The 15236-nt window shown below is 35.0% G+C and overlaps 1 protein-coding gene across 2 annotated transcripts in view; it reads left to right on the top strand.

Annotated features, from left to right (window-relative positions):
* TENT2 (terminal nucleotidyltransferase 2) overlaps window positions 1-15236 on the top strand; it is a 71411-nt gene that overhangs the window by 8015 nt on the left and 48160 nt on the right. For both annotated transcript variants that reach the window (XM_042942083.1, XM_042942092.1), the window contains exon 5: window positions 1372-1609. In XM_042942083.1, coding sequence (XP_042798017.1) covers window positions 1372-1609 — 238 coding nt within the window. The remainder of the gene's footprint in view (window positions 1-1371; window positions 1610-15236) is intronic.

Genomic DNA, 15236 nt, shown 5'->3' on the forward strand with positions numbered 1-15236 from the left:
TTGTGCTTCAGAGCACTGTGAGTTGTTCTTCAAAGTTATCATTGTGGAAGGCTTTATAATGATGCCAAAAGTATTGGCTTTAATTGAGATTTTAATTTTTTTGAAATTGCCTGGATAGCCAGTTTGTGAATCACAAATGAAAACAAATTCCATTGGCTCACAGTTGTACTTTAAAAACTAAAATTGACATTCTCAAGAGAAGCAGCATATAAAGCTAAATCACTTTTATGTTAGCAGATATTAAATATACTCTTAGGTTTTTAGTACTGTACACTTTTACTTGTGAATAGGAGTTCTACTTATTTTTGGGGTCAAGGAGAGAGGAGTTGGTGTAATCCTACTGGGGTATTACATTAAAAAACCTTCGGATGGCCGTGACCCATAGAATTTGAGAGCTTTAAAGTAATTGGATCATTTCCCATGGCCGAAAGTATTGTCTGTATGAACAAACTTAATATATCATTGAAGTAAATTTCTTTTTTTAGACAAATAATTATTTTGATTCTGGCTTTTATTTTGAAAAATTTTATGCCTCCAGAAAAATTTAAAGAATAGTACAGTGAACATCTGTATGCTGTTTACCTAGGTTCATTCAAGTTTTGCTTCATTGATTTTTTTTGCCTCTTTCTCTTTATTCCTACTTTTTTTTTTCCTGAACCATGATGAAAAATTGTAGACATCATTTCACTGTACATCAGTGCATTCCTGCTAAGAACAGGGATCTTTTCCTATATAACCAAAATACATTAGTCATGCCCAAGAAATTTAACATTAATACAATACTGTTATCTGAAATGCAGTTAGTTTTCATATTTCTTTAGTTATTCAGTGTCTTTATAGCTTTTTAATATGATCTTTTCAACTGATGAACCGGAATATAGGTGGACTTAAAGACCCTTTTTAACTATGTAACACTCAGTTCACTTAATTTTATTCTCATTCTTTAGAATTTGGGTTTTATTGTCAGTGTTTCTATGAATGGAAGTTTTCCTCCAAAGTTTTAACTGCTGAGATAAAATATTGGGATAGTTCTGCAGGAGACTAACCCTGATATATATAGTGTATAGGTTTAAAAATATATACATATATATTCTATAAATTATATATATGCATATATATACATACATATGTATGTACATATATACACACACCCACATACATACAAACACATTGTCAATATGCATTTTTCCTAAGGTGTTTTTCTAAGGCTTCTCTTGTGCTCAAAATGAATATTTTAAGATTCATATAGAACTAATAATGTGGCCTTGCTGAAAGAGTCAATATTGGCATTTGTTATTTTTATAGTTTTAATTGTTTTCTGTCATTAGAAAGTTATATCTTTAATTACTAAGGTATATTGCTTGTTTTCAGGAGATTAAGCGATGAAAAAAACCTTCCTCTTGACGGTAAACGGCAGCGTTTCCATTCACCCCACCAAGAGCCAACTCTAGTTAACCACATAGTGCCTTTATCAGGTGAAAGAAGATACTCAATGCCGCCATTGTTTCATACACACTATGTACCAGATATAGTCAGATGTGTTCCACCTTTTCGAGAAATACCATTTTTAGAACCTAGAGAAATCACACTGCCTGAGGCCAAAGATAAGGTAATAATAATATAGATTTTAGTTTTACCTTTTGGAAAGTTGATATAAATAATGTATTAAAAACATCAGAAATATCTAATGTTTTGGATTAAATAGAATGTGTCTTTTTTTGCACTGTTTAAACTGTTCAACCTAGTTTTCTGTCTAAATTTGATTTTTTGATTTTTGTTAGCTTTTCTTTTATGGAAGTGTAGCTTTCATATCAGGAAATCAGATTTTCTCTGATTCATAAAAATCTGGATTAGAACTCAAAACATTTGATTTCTTAGTTTAGAGAACTCTACTGTTACTTATTTTTATTTTAGAGAAACACATTTTCATATGGTTATTATAAACGTCAAAAAGCATTTCCTTTTGGGAGGTTTGTGTTTGTCATGAAGTTTTTGAATGTCAAAAATAGCGAATCCAGGAGTCATGGAGAAATTGATACAATCAGAGTGATATGATGCAGAAAGATCTATCAGAAACATTTGTAAAAAGCATTTCCAATAAATGAAATAAAGCTGTTTAATAATTCTTGGAAAATGACATTATCAGCATTGGGGAACAATGAGTTATTTAACACTAATATTAGAAGCATATTTGCCCCCTACCCCCAAATAATTTTAGGTAATTTAGAAGAGTTTACAATGTAAATATCTGTGTTCTCTTGGCTTGTCTGTGGATTACATTTTGCTGTTTTTACATTTTCAAAGCTGCTCCACTTTTAAGAAATACTGACATCTGTAGGCTAAGGAGAATGATCCTGAAGGGAGTATAGTGACTTTGTTTTACTCATCTGTGGGTTCCTGGCAACCAGCATAGGTCTAGAATGTTGTAAATGTATAGAAAATGTTGGATCAAAAAAGGAGCACTTGGTTCATCCTTTAGTTGTGCTGCTTTTTATTCCGTCGTCATTCTTTCATTGTATCATAAAATTCACTCTTTTTAAGTATACAGTTCAGTTTTTAGTATATTCACACAGTTGTACAGTGATCACCACTCTCTAATTCTAGTATGCTTTCATCGTCCCCGGATGAAACATGTACCCAGTACCAGTCCCTTCCCCATCCCTGACCTTCCTCTCCCTTACCACCTGCCCCCCTTGGTTGCCACCAGTTGATTTTTTTATCTCTATGGATTTGCTTATTCTAGACATTCATATAAGTGGAATCATACATTATGTGGTCTTGCTTTTTTAACTTAGTGTATTTTCAAGGTTCATCCATGTCATAGAATGTGTCAGTTCTTTGTCTCTTTTTATAACTGAATAATATTCTGCTGTATAGATACACCATTGTATTTTGTTTATGCATTCATCATTTGCTCAGCTTTGGGGCTGTTTCTTCTCTTTGGCTATTCTGAATAATGCTGCTATGAAAATCTGTGTACAGGTTTGTATGGACATGTTTCTATTTCTTTTGGGTGTATGCCTAGTAGTGAAATTGGTGGGTTAGGTGCTAATTCTATGTATACCTTTTTGAGAGCTGCCAGTGTTTTCTAAAGTGGCTGCACCATTTTACATTCTCACCACCAATGTATGAGTGTTCCAATTTATCTCCATCCTTGTCAACACTTGTTATTGTCTGACTTTTTGATTATAGCCATCCTAGTTGGTAAGAAATGGTATCTCATTGTGATTTTGATTTGCATTTCTCTAATAACTAATGATGTTGGTCATCTTTTCATTTGTGTATTCAGATCTTTTGCCCATTTTTTAATTGGAGTATTTATTTTTTATTGTTGAGTTGTAAGAGTTCTTTGTATATTTTGAATATTAGACCATTATATATGATTTCCAAGTATATTCTCCCATTCCTGATTTGTATTTTTCCTTTCTTGATGGTGTCCTTTGAAGCACAAAAGCTTTTCATTTTAACCAAGTCCAATTTATCTTTTTCTTTGGTTGCTTGAGCTTTTGGTGTCGTATATAAAACCATTGCCTGATCCAAGGTCTCAAAGATTAATGTCTATGTGCTATTCTAAGAGTTTTATAGTTTTAGCTCCTAGATTTAGGTCTTTGGTCCATTTTGAGTTTTAGTATGATATGAAGTAGGGGTCCAACTTCATTCTTTTGCTGTTAGTCCAGTTGTCCCAGCACTATTTATTAAATAGATTCTATCATTCTTCTGTTAATATGAAGTAGAAAAGCAATTAGGTAAAATGAGTGGGAGGGAGGATGAGGCAAAGTAAAATGGGAAAAGACTAACTTGAGAAGTTTTGGTACTGTTTCTCTCCTCTCTCCATTCTTTGTCCTTTCTTTGCTTTCTCATTTTAAAGAAACTCTTACAATGCTATAATGTAAAAGCCTATGGTATAAATCAAATCTGACAAATTCTTTTAGTGAATATATAAGAATCTTTTACTATGAGTTTTTAATTATGTATACAGACTCATTTTCTATGGAATTTATAAATATTGAAGCTTTCTATCTTTTTGTATGTATTTATATAGTCATAATAGGTAACTATTGGAACTAACTAAATAACTGCTAGTTCTGCATGTGGACGAGGTATATGTTGAGTGTCAGTAAATTTAATAACATAATTTACATTAGTCAGTATATATCATTTAGTGAAGTATGGTTCCATATCAGTAACTTTTTCTGTGTGTAGTAGCATGGAAAAAGATCTCCTATATCTCATGTTTTTGGAGTAAGCATTTGTTTCAGAAAGGTAAAGATATATTTTGTTAAGCAAATTTTTTTGAGTGCTACTCTCTACCTGCCTAGTTGTGGGAGAAAGAAGGCAAGCAATTAGTTTTGTGTTCATCCTTTAAGAGAACACTTTTAAAGAAAACTAACACTTATTGATGCCTTTTCTAGGCATTCATATGTTATATCATTTAGTCTTTTCAACAACCCCATGACATGGATATTTTCCTAATCTTACTGAGGCTCAGAAAGCTAAATAACTTGTTCAAGGTCACAGCTAGTAACTGACACAACCAAGATTTGACCTTTGTCTCTAATAATACAAAGAGGAGGAATTTAAGATGTTTAAAATCAGGGGTAGGGAGATGACATTCTTAGAATTGACTATAACACCAGGTGATCTGTGAAAGTAATAGCTAATATTTAGTGGCTTTCTTTGCCAGCAGTGTGCTCAATGGTTTCTATCATTTACCTCTGTTTATCTCTGCTACAGTATGAAGTGAATGGGAAGTCCAGTGTGAAAAAAATGGAGTAGTGGTTTGGGGTCTTGAGTGCCCAGTGGAATGCCATTGAAGGTTTTTGAGTAGAGAAATAGCACAGATTGACATTTTGGGGAAGATGGTTCTTGTGGTATAGTGGAGTTGAGCTTGGAATAAGGAGGGCCTGGAAGATGGGTGATTACCTTTAAAGCTATTAAATTCATTTGATGAGAGGCATGGAAGCTTTCAATTATGGCATATGGTAGTGGGAAAGATGTGAAAGACCACGCATAAGGAAAATTGGTAGAATGTGTGGAATCACTGAATATAGGGGAGAGAGGGGGAGGCTTTGATGTCTCCACTGCTTTGATTTTGGACTACTAACAGAGATAAGAAACCTAGATGTGAGGCGTATAAATTAGTTGAGGAACCAGTCATTTGTTTTGTTTGATTTTTTTAAAATGTTTATTTTTGAGAGAGAGTGACCGAGCACAAGTGGGGGAGGAGCAGGGGGGGGGGGGGGACACAGAATCTGAAGCAGGCTCCAAGATCCGAGCTGTCAGCACAGAGCTCAATGTGGGACTTAAACCCATGATCTGTGAGATCATGACCTGAGCTGAATTTGGACACTTAACGGACTGATCCACCCAGGTGCTCCACAAGAATTTTTGGAAGTATGGGAATATCTGTAATTTTTGGGAAACTTCATCTTCTGCAGATTACACACTAAGAATATAGGTCTATGGAAAAATAGGACTGGAGCATATTATTTGAAATCTAAACATTTTTGTAACCAGAATGCTATCAAGAGTAATAATTGATACCTTGGGAAATAACTTGGTCATACCAGATAGGCGGCTTAGTATGACTGGATGCTGCTGCAGGGGATATTAAAAATATACAAAATAGAGTTGAGATATTGGCTTGTGGAGGGCACTGAGACAAGGCAGTTAAAAGTGGAGCTCTGAGTCAGTGAGGCTGCTACAAGTAGACACAGAAGGAAATATACCAGCAAAGAGCTGTTTGAGGCTGGGGAGATGTTTTATTGAGTGGGAACCCTCAATATAGTAGGAACGCAAACAAACAGGTGGGGGCTTATTTTTAGTTGTGTTAGATCCATAAGGACTCTTACCTGTGCAACAGCCAAACTCAGGGATTCTTTTTCTTTCTCATGAAGGTTATGATTCTGAGACTTCACTGTATGAATTTGAGTAAAGGTAGATGTAAGGAAGTTATTGTAGTGTTCTGTTCTAGGTGAAAGGGAATTATACCTTGAATTATGAAGTGCTTGTAGAGCACTTCACATTAGGAAGAGAAATTGATGGATTTAAGCTTTATTTGGGAATTCGAATTTATAGGATTTGGTGATGGATTATATTAGGTCATCCAGGCCTACTTTCACAAGGAGTGTCTTGTTCATTTTAGAATGTCTAACACTCCTGGCTTTCAACTCACTAGATACCACTAATCCCATTATGAGAAACAAAAAAGTCTACAGACATTGCCGTCTCACCTTGGGGTAGAATTGCTCCTGGTTGAGAACCACTGAATTAGATAGAGAAGAAGATACTGAGAATTTCAGGCTTCTACATGGATTCATGGTGGTATCATTGACTGAGATGGAACAAAATGGAAGAGTAGCAATATTTATGTGTGTGTGTGTGTGCTTAGTAGGGATTGGAGGATAAACAGGAGCCTCATCAATTCTGTGGACATTTGTCTTTAATGTGTATTTGAAACATCACATTATTTATTAAAGATGATAGTTTAATATTATAGATCTGGAATTCAGAGGAAAGGTATTGACTAGAAATGTACATTTGGTAATCATTGGCATATAGATGGTAATTGAAACCAAGAGTGTGGATGTGATTGTTCAGGGAGAGAAGAGAGCCTGGATTCAAGACTGAAAGAGGTTGAGGAAAGGATGGGAAAACAGAAATGGAAATTAAAAATATATACAACTGTTTTGGGGAGTTTGGCTGTGAAGTGGAGGAGCTAAAGATTTGAAGTTGTAGCAAAGGATTTTTTAAATTTTTAAATTTTTATTTGAACCACATATAAATGTTTAGGGGAAAGATTTAGTGGAGAGAGGGGAAATTGACTATTCTGCCAGGAAAAGAACAATCATGAATAAGATTCCTCAGAAGATAGGAAGGGCATGGATCTTGCTTATGGGTGGAGTGATTGGCTTTAGGTAAGAGAAAAGCTTTCTGGAACTGGAGGAAAGGAGGGGAGGATAGGTGTAGATAATAAGGAAGTTTGTAGATATGATATGGAGACATTAATGTGGAGTTCCCATAGTTGAGTGGCTTCTTCCTGTTTTCTTTATGAATTATTATGCAAGGGCATCTGTTAAGAGTGAGGAGAATGAAGTGGGATATCCAGGGTTTGAGAATAGTGGAGAGGGTTTGAAATAAAATTGACTGAGGGCAGGAAATCAAGCTGTGACCAGAGAAATAAAATAGAGAAAGACCAGTTGCTGGCTGGTGTTAGACGATTCACTTAAGATTGGTAATAATGAATTTATTATAATAATAATGAGTCATCAACTGGTTCAGTTAGCTCCAAGGAGAGGTTTTGTTAGTTAGTTTTAAATACTTTGAAAATTCATATTCTGTGTTTTGAGACCTGAAGATTTAAGTTTTTGAAAATGAATACCCTTTGAGTTCACATTTTTCCTCCATTTTAAAATCTCTTGTCAGTTTTTTTCAAGTTGCTATATTAACAGAATTCTTTAAAATATCTGAATTACCTTTCTGAATTAACATTTATTTCACTCTAGCTTTTAGGTGAATATATGGTTGCCTGGACAAAAAAGAGGCTGTAGAGGAATCAAGAGTTAACCAAGCTCCTGAATTCTATTATAACTGTTCTTTGGAAATTCTGATTAGTTTGAAGATACTATGTGAGTTGAAGTAATTGATTTTGAATTTTTAGTTGAGATGAGGTTAGGCTGAGGTTTTCTTGGTACTGATTATAAAATAAAAAAGATGATTGTGAATTAATTATTCAAGGTATCTTTTATAATGTTTAATTTTGGAAAGGAGAAAATATGGTGGATCCTCTTGGCACCCTTGGAGGAACAGTTTAGGGACAGTTATCTTACAGATCTCTTAGAGGCTCCATGTTTAAAAAAAAATTTTTTTTTTAAATTTCAGTATTTCACTTTGTTTAGAAACATTAAAAAAGGGGATAAAGTATTTGTAAAGTGTTGGCTCACTGAATTTTAAATACACTTGGCCACTGAACAACACAGTGGTTAGGGGTGCTAGCCTCCTACACTGTCGAAATCCTTGTATAACTTTTGACACCACCAAAACTTCACTGCTAATAGCCTGTTGACTGGAAGCCTTACCAATAACATAAACAGTCAGTTAACATACATTTTGTATGTTGAATGTATCATATACTGTATTCTTAAAATAGGATGGAGAAAAAATGTTGAAATCGTAGGGAAGAGAAAATACATTTATAGTACTATACTGTATTTATCGAAAAAAATCTGAGTATAAGGATACCTGTGCAGTTCAAACCTGTGTTATTCGAAGGTCAACTGTAGTTAAAATGCGTGTATGCCCACAACTCCTGCTAATCTTTTATTTCAGCTTTTTTGAGATATGATTGACAAATAAAAATTGTATATATTTAAGGTGTAACTATAATGTCTGTAAATTGTGATTTACCATAATCAACCTAATATCCATCACCTCCCATAGTTACCACACTTTTTTTGTGGTGAGAACAACTAAGATACAGTCTATTAGCAAATTTCAAGTATATAATACATGATTATTAAAAAAATTTTTTTAAGTGTTTGCTTTTGAGAGAGAGAGAGAAAGACTGAGTTTGAGTGGGGAAGAGGCAGAGAGAGAGGGAGACACAGAACTCAATGTGAGCTCCAGGTTCTGTGCTGTTAGCACAGAGCCCAACGTGGGGCTCGAACTCACAAACTGTGAGATCATAACCTGAGCCGAAGTCAGATACTTAACTGACTGAGCCACCCAGTCGCCCGCACAATACATTATTATTAATTAAAGTCACCATATTATAAATTATGTCTCTAGAACTTAATCATCTTATAACTGGAAGTTTGTATGCTTTCATCAACATCACCCCATTTCCTCCATACCCCCAGCTCCTGATAATCACTGTTCTACTCTCTGCTTATTAATTTGACTTTTTTAGATTTCGCATAAAAGAGATCATTCAGTGTTTTCTTTTTATGTTTAGTTTATTTCATTTACTATATCGTCTTCCAGGTTTATCCATGTTGCAAATGGCAGAATTTCCTTCTTTTTTAAGGCCAAATGATATTCCATGGTGTATGTATGTGTGTGTGTGTATGTATATGTATGTATACGTATGTGTGTATGTATGTTTATATACCACATTTTCTTTATCCATTCGTCGGTTGACATTTAGGTTGTTTTCTTATCTTGGCTACTGTTTAATGCTACAGTGAACATGGAAGTGCAGATATCTCTTTGAGATACTGGTTTTATTTCCTTTGAATGTATACCCAGAAGTGGAATTGCTGGATCATATGGTAGTTCCATTTTTTAATTTTTTAAAGTTTATTTATTTATTTTTAAGAGAGAGTGAGTGCTAGTGGGGGAGAAGCGCAGAGAGAGAGAATCCCAAGCAGGCTCTGCATGCTGTCAGCGCAGAGCCTAACACAGGGCCATGAACCCACAAGTTGTGAGGTCATGACCTGAGCCAAAACCAAGAGCCAGACTCCCAACCAGCTGAGCCACCCGGGTGCCCCATATTTTTAATTTTTTGAGGAGTCTCCATACTGCTTTCCAGTGTGGTTATACCAATTTACATTCTCACAGACAGTATGTGTTTCCTTTCCTCTTCATCCTTGCTGACACTTGTTACCTTTGACTTTGATAATGGTCTTTTAACAAGTGTGAGAGGATATCTCATTGTGGCTTTGATTTGCATCTCCCTGATGATTAGTAATGTTGAACATCTTTTCATGTATCTGTTGACATTTGTGTGTCATTGGAAAATGTTTGTTCAGGTCCTTTGCCCATTTTTAAATTGGATTATTGATTAATTGATTGCTATTGAGTCATAGGAGTTTCTTTATATTTTGGATATTAACCCCTTATTTGGTATATCATTTGCAAATAATTTTCTCCCATTCTGTAGATTGCTTTTTCATTTTGTTGACTGTTTCTTTTGCTGTGCAAAAACTTCTTAGTTTGATGTAGTCCCACTTGATTTTAGCTTTAGTTACCTGTGATTTTGGTGTCAAATCCAAAAAATCATTGCAAGACCGTTGTCAGGGAGCTTTTTTACACTCTTCTTTGCTAAGGAGTTTTACTGTTTCAGATCTTACAGTTAAATCTTTAATCCATTTTGACTTGGCTTTTGTGTATGGTGTAAGATAGGGGTCCATTTTCATTCTTTTGCACGTAGATATCCAGTTTGCCCAACATTGTTGAAGACTACCCTTTTTCCATTGTGAAGTCTTGGTACCTTTGTTCAAGGTACCAGATAGGTTTATTTCTGTGCTCTCTAGTGTGGTCTGTGTGTCTGTTTTTTATGCCAGTACCATAGTATTTTGATTACTATAGCTTTGTAATATAATTTGAAATCAGGAAGTGTGATGCTTCCAGCTTTTTTGTTCTTGCTCAAGATTGTTGTAGCTATTCTGGGTCATTTGGGTTCCATAGGAATTTTACCAATGTCTTTTCTATTTCTGTGAAAAATGCCATTTGAGTTTTGATAGGGATTGCATTAAATCTATAGATCATTTTGGGTACTGTGAACTTCTTAGCAATTTTAATTCTTCCAATCTGCAAATATGGGATGTCTTTCTATTTATTTGTTGTCTTCGGTTTCTTTTGTCAATATTTTATAGTCTTCATTGTGAAGATCTTTTGCCTCCTTGGTTAAACTTATTCCTAGGGCCCTATCTTTGTATTGTATGTGTCAGAAAAGTTTTGAAAGCTACTGAGATGTAAATTTATGTAGAAAATCTAGGCCAGGACTCAGCAGAAGAGGTCCTCAAGTGAAAACTTGTTTTATTTTGTTATTTCCAAGTTCAGTAATAATATATGCCTAAAAGCAGTCAAACTTAAGGGAAAGAAATCAGTAATTCAGACTGCCTAATCATTGTGCCAGTCGATAAATTAAGAAGACTACATTTTGTCCACACACAAAAACATAGTAATTTAACCTGCTAACAAGGAGTGTGTTATTTTTGACATGACATTTTCCTGATTCTATTTTATTTTAGTTAATTTTAAGAGAAAGGGAATTCAGCATCAGTAATGAATTTAAACTTTTATTACTTATCTAACTTTATTCAGTAATTAATACCAACTTTTTCTTTTTTGTTTTAAAGTTTATTTTTTGAGAGAGAAGGAAAGAGCCCGTTTGTGTGCACATGCACGTGTGCACGAGTGTGAGAGGAACAGAGAGAGAGAGAGAAAATCTCAAGCAGGGTGACCCCCTGTGTGGGGTTCAGTCTTAAGAACTGTGAGATCATGCCCAGAGCCAAAACCAACAGTTGGAAACTTGAGCCACCCAGCTGTCCCAGTACTGTATTGTAAGATTATGGCAGTCTTTGTGTCTGAGGGGAGAGAGCCTGAGAGAGCTTGAGAAATTGCCTGTTTTGTTGAAATGTTTATGAACTAATAACTAATGTTTTCTGTACCATACTTTATTTCCCTTGCCTTGATAGCTCATTACCGACTTGTGCTTGTTTCAAATAGCAATTATGTTTAGTCAAAAGCCTGTCACCATTTTCATATATTATAGTATGTGGTCAGGTCTTGGTAATCCCAGATGGTAGTTTTTTTTGCTTTCTTTTACCTGGGGACCCAGTGAACAGGGGCAGATATAGAAGCTGCTGAGGATGACATTAGGCTTTATTTATTGACACACTTAAAATTTTTTCTGAATCCCAATCTATACTTGTCCTTGATGGCTTGTGTTGACCTAAGACAGTGATAACTTGTAATTTGTTTGAGCCTGACTTTGAGGACGGGTTATAGTATTTTTTTAGGAAAAATGAACATTTATATTTGGAAGAAACAATAATATTTTAAACTGTATGTATATAAATCTTTTTACAGTTTTGAACATATATAACATTTACTTATAGTAAAAAATAGATATCTTTTACTATTATTATTACTTTGAAGTTAAAGCAGTAGATCTTGGCAGGCAGCCTAAACAGGTAGTATTGCAGAGATTTAAATAACTTTAAGAATAGGGGGGCCTGGGTGGCTCAGTTGGTTAAGCGGCCGACTTAAGCCTAGGTCATGATCTCGCTGTTCCCGAGTTACAGCCCCACGTTGGGCTCTGTGCTGACAGCTCAGATCTTGGATCCTGTTTCAGATTCCCTGCCCTCTCTCTGTCCCTACCCCACTCACGCTCTCTCTCAAAAATAAATAAACATTAAAAAAATTTAAATAAGTGTAAAGAATAATCTATTTTACGGATACTTTGTTGTAATTATTTTTTTAAACTAACGATAAGGAAACAAAAGCAATTATTATATTTTTGAAGTTTGTTTTGAGAGAGAGAGAGAGAGACAGTGTGAGTGGGGGGAGTGGTAGCGATAGAGGGAGAGAGAGAATCCTAAGCAGGCTCCACACTGCCCGCACAAAGCCTGATGTGGAGCTTGAACTCATAAAACCATGAGATCATGACCTGAGCCGAGACCAAGAGTCAGACTCTTAACTCACTGAGCCACTCAGGTGCCTGAGTGAAGCAAAAGCAATTAAAGAAAGTTCCTGAAGTGCCATTATTAATAGTCACCTTGGTGTTACATATATGATCTGAATATTTGATGCTTGATATTCATCAGCTGAGGAGAATTCATATCCTACCTCCCTCCCTGCTCCCCTGAATTATTGAACCGTCTTCTGAAATATTTCTCTAAATTTAAGTAGAAGTCTTACTTTAGCATATATGTGTATTAATTTTGAGTTTTGTCGCATTTTTACTCTATATTCTGTATGGTGTTTGTTCTAAGATACAAAAGCATAATTTGATAATGAGAATCCCTAAGTAAATAATTAGATAGTAAGGAAAATTCTTTTGTATAGAAACCTATTAGATCTCCATTATAACAGTACTTGAAAGAGAAGAAATGTTTCCATGAGTGTAAAAAAGGGAAGGGAGCTAGTATATAGTATTATATTTTTCATATAATCATAAATTTTTTCATATGTGAATGTTTCTATATGAACACGATCATTCAGATGAAAGAATTTTTATATATAAAATTTCATTTGAGCATTGTTATAAAGAAATTTGTAACTTTTTGTTATCCAATAAATGTAATTATATGTAGGATAGTACCTGCTATCAGTTCTAGGATTGTGTTGATCTGCCTAACTGATTCTGTAGATCAGGGGATTGGCAAAACTTTTCTATAAGGGCCAAATAGTAAATATTTTAGACGTGTGGGCTATGTGGGGCCTCTGTTAAATTTTTTTTTTTCTTTTTGAAGCAATCCTTAAAAAATGTAAAAATTATTTTATGTTACTGGCCTGTAAAACAGTTCAGAGACGGTTATTTGGCTTACAGGTTATAGTTTGCCAATACTACAGATGAATTAAACTTAATCATTCAAGTGTCATTTAAAATTTTAGGGGCGCCGGGGTGCCTCAGTCGGTTAAGCGTCCAACTTTGGCTCAGGTCATGGACTCACATGAACTCGCGGTTTGTGAGTTCGAGCCCTGCATCGGGCCCCGTGCTGACAGCTTGGAGGTCGGAGCCCGGAGCCTGCCTCTCTCTCTACCCTTCCCCTGCTCATGCTCTATCTCTCTCTGTCTCTCAAAAATAAATAAATGTTAAAAAAAAATTAAAAAATATTTATATTAACCACTTTACTGGAAACCTTTTTCAAATCTTTTATAAACTTGGATGCTTTTTATTATGGAAAATATCAAATACGTACAAAAATAGAATATGGTATCACAGATCCTTATATCACCAAACTTTAAAAACTACCAACATACTGCCAGTTTTATTTCATCTATACCTCTCTCCCTCATTAGTTTGAGTCATTATATAATGACATAATATTCACAAATATTTTCAATATTTTTTGTTATCTTTTTTATCCTTTTGCCAATGCCATACTATCTTGTAAGTCTTGAAGGCAGGTAATGCAGATCCTCCAAATTTTGTCTTCTTCTTTGTGTGTGTGTGTATTCTTGTTTTTTTGCCTTTCAAATAAAATTTAAAGTTATTTTCTTAGTTTCTAGAAACAAGCCTGCTAGGTCTGGTCTTGTCTCGTCTCTTTCTTTCTTTCTTTCTTTCTTTCTTTCTTTCTTTCTTTCTTTCTTTCTTTCTTTCTTTTATTTACTTTTGAGTGACAGAGAGAGAATATGAGCAGGGGAAGGGCAGAGAGAAGGACACAGACTCTGAAGCAGGCTCCAGGGTCTGAGCTGTCAGCACAGAGCCTGATGCGAGGCTGGAACTCACTGGCTGGGAGATAATGACCTGAGCCGAAGTTGGACACTTAACCGACTGAGCCACCCAGGTGCCCCCCCCCCTTTTTTTTAATGTTTATTTACTTATTTTGAGAGAGAGAGAGACAGAGGGTGTCAACAGAGGAGGGACAGAGAGAGAGTCACCCAAAGCAGGCTCCAGGCCCCGATGCAGGGCTTGAGCCCACAAACCATGAGATCATGACCTGAGCTGAAGTCAGACACTCACCCAACTGAGCCACCTGGCCTCCCATCTTTTCTTTTTTCTTTTCTTTTGATTGTACTGACTGTATAGATTAATTTCAGGAGAATTAACGTCTTACTAGTAGTTACTTGATCCATGGGCATGGTATAGCTCTCCATTTGTTTAGGCTTTTAATTTCTTACGTCAATATTTGGTAATTTAAATGTACAAGTTTTATATATCTTTTGGTAAATATATTTGTAAATATTTCTTGTTTTTTGCGGTTATTGATGTTTTTTAAATGCAGATTTCCGATTGTTTTTTGTTAGTACCAATATATATACTAGTATAGTACTATACTAGTAACCTTAGAAACTTAAAACATGAGAAAAAATGCCTTGGCTTGATATATTATGTTAAAAATTCCATTAATCTTGTGGACATGTCTTTGTGGTGTGCTTTATTATATGTAGGAGTGTTACTCTCTTCTGTTTTCTTTTTAAAATTTTGTATGCGAATTGACCAGAATCCTCTTTAGGCATCATTTCTTCAAATTTTTTTTCTTGCCTCTCATTCACACCTCCTCCCTTTCTGAGATTCCAGTTTTCTGTTAATTTGTATTTAACAAATACAAATACAACTGAGGGATCTTTTCCTGTACCATTTTTATGAGGGTTGGGCAGGCTAGCTTTCCTGGGTTTATGGCTTTAGGACTTGTCTTCTGTTGTTATGTAGTATTTAAGAAATATATTTTCCGAGACCTTTTCTCTCCTTTTATATAGAGTAGGATTTTTCACCCTCTGCAATATTGGCATTTTTGAGTTAGATGACCTTTGCTGTGAGGGATCAACCTATTCAGAGTAAGATG

This window comes from Panthera leo, chromosome A1 (assembly GCF_018350215.1).
Source record: "Panthera leo isolate Ple1 chromosome A1, P.leo_Ple1_pat1.1, whole genome shotgun sequence".
Classification (NCBI taxonomy): Eukaryota; Metazoa; Chordata; class Mammalia; order Carnivora; family Felidae; genus Panthera; species Panthera leo.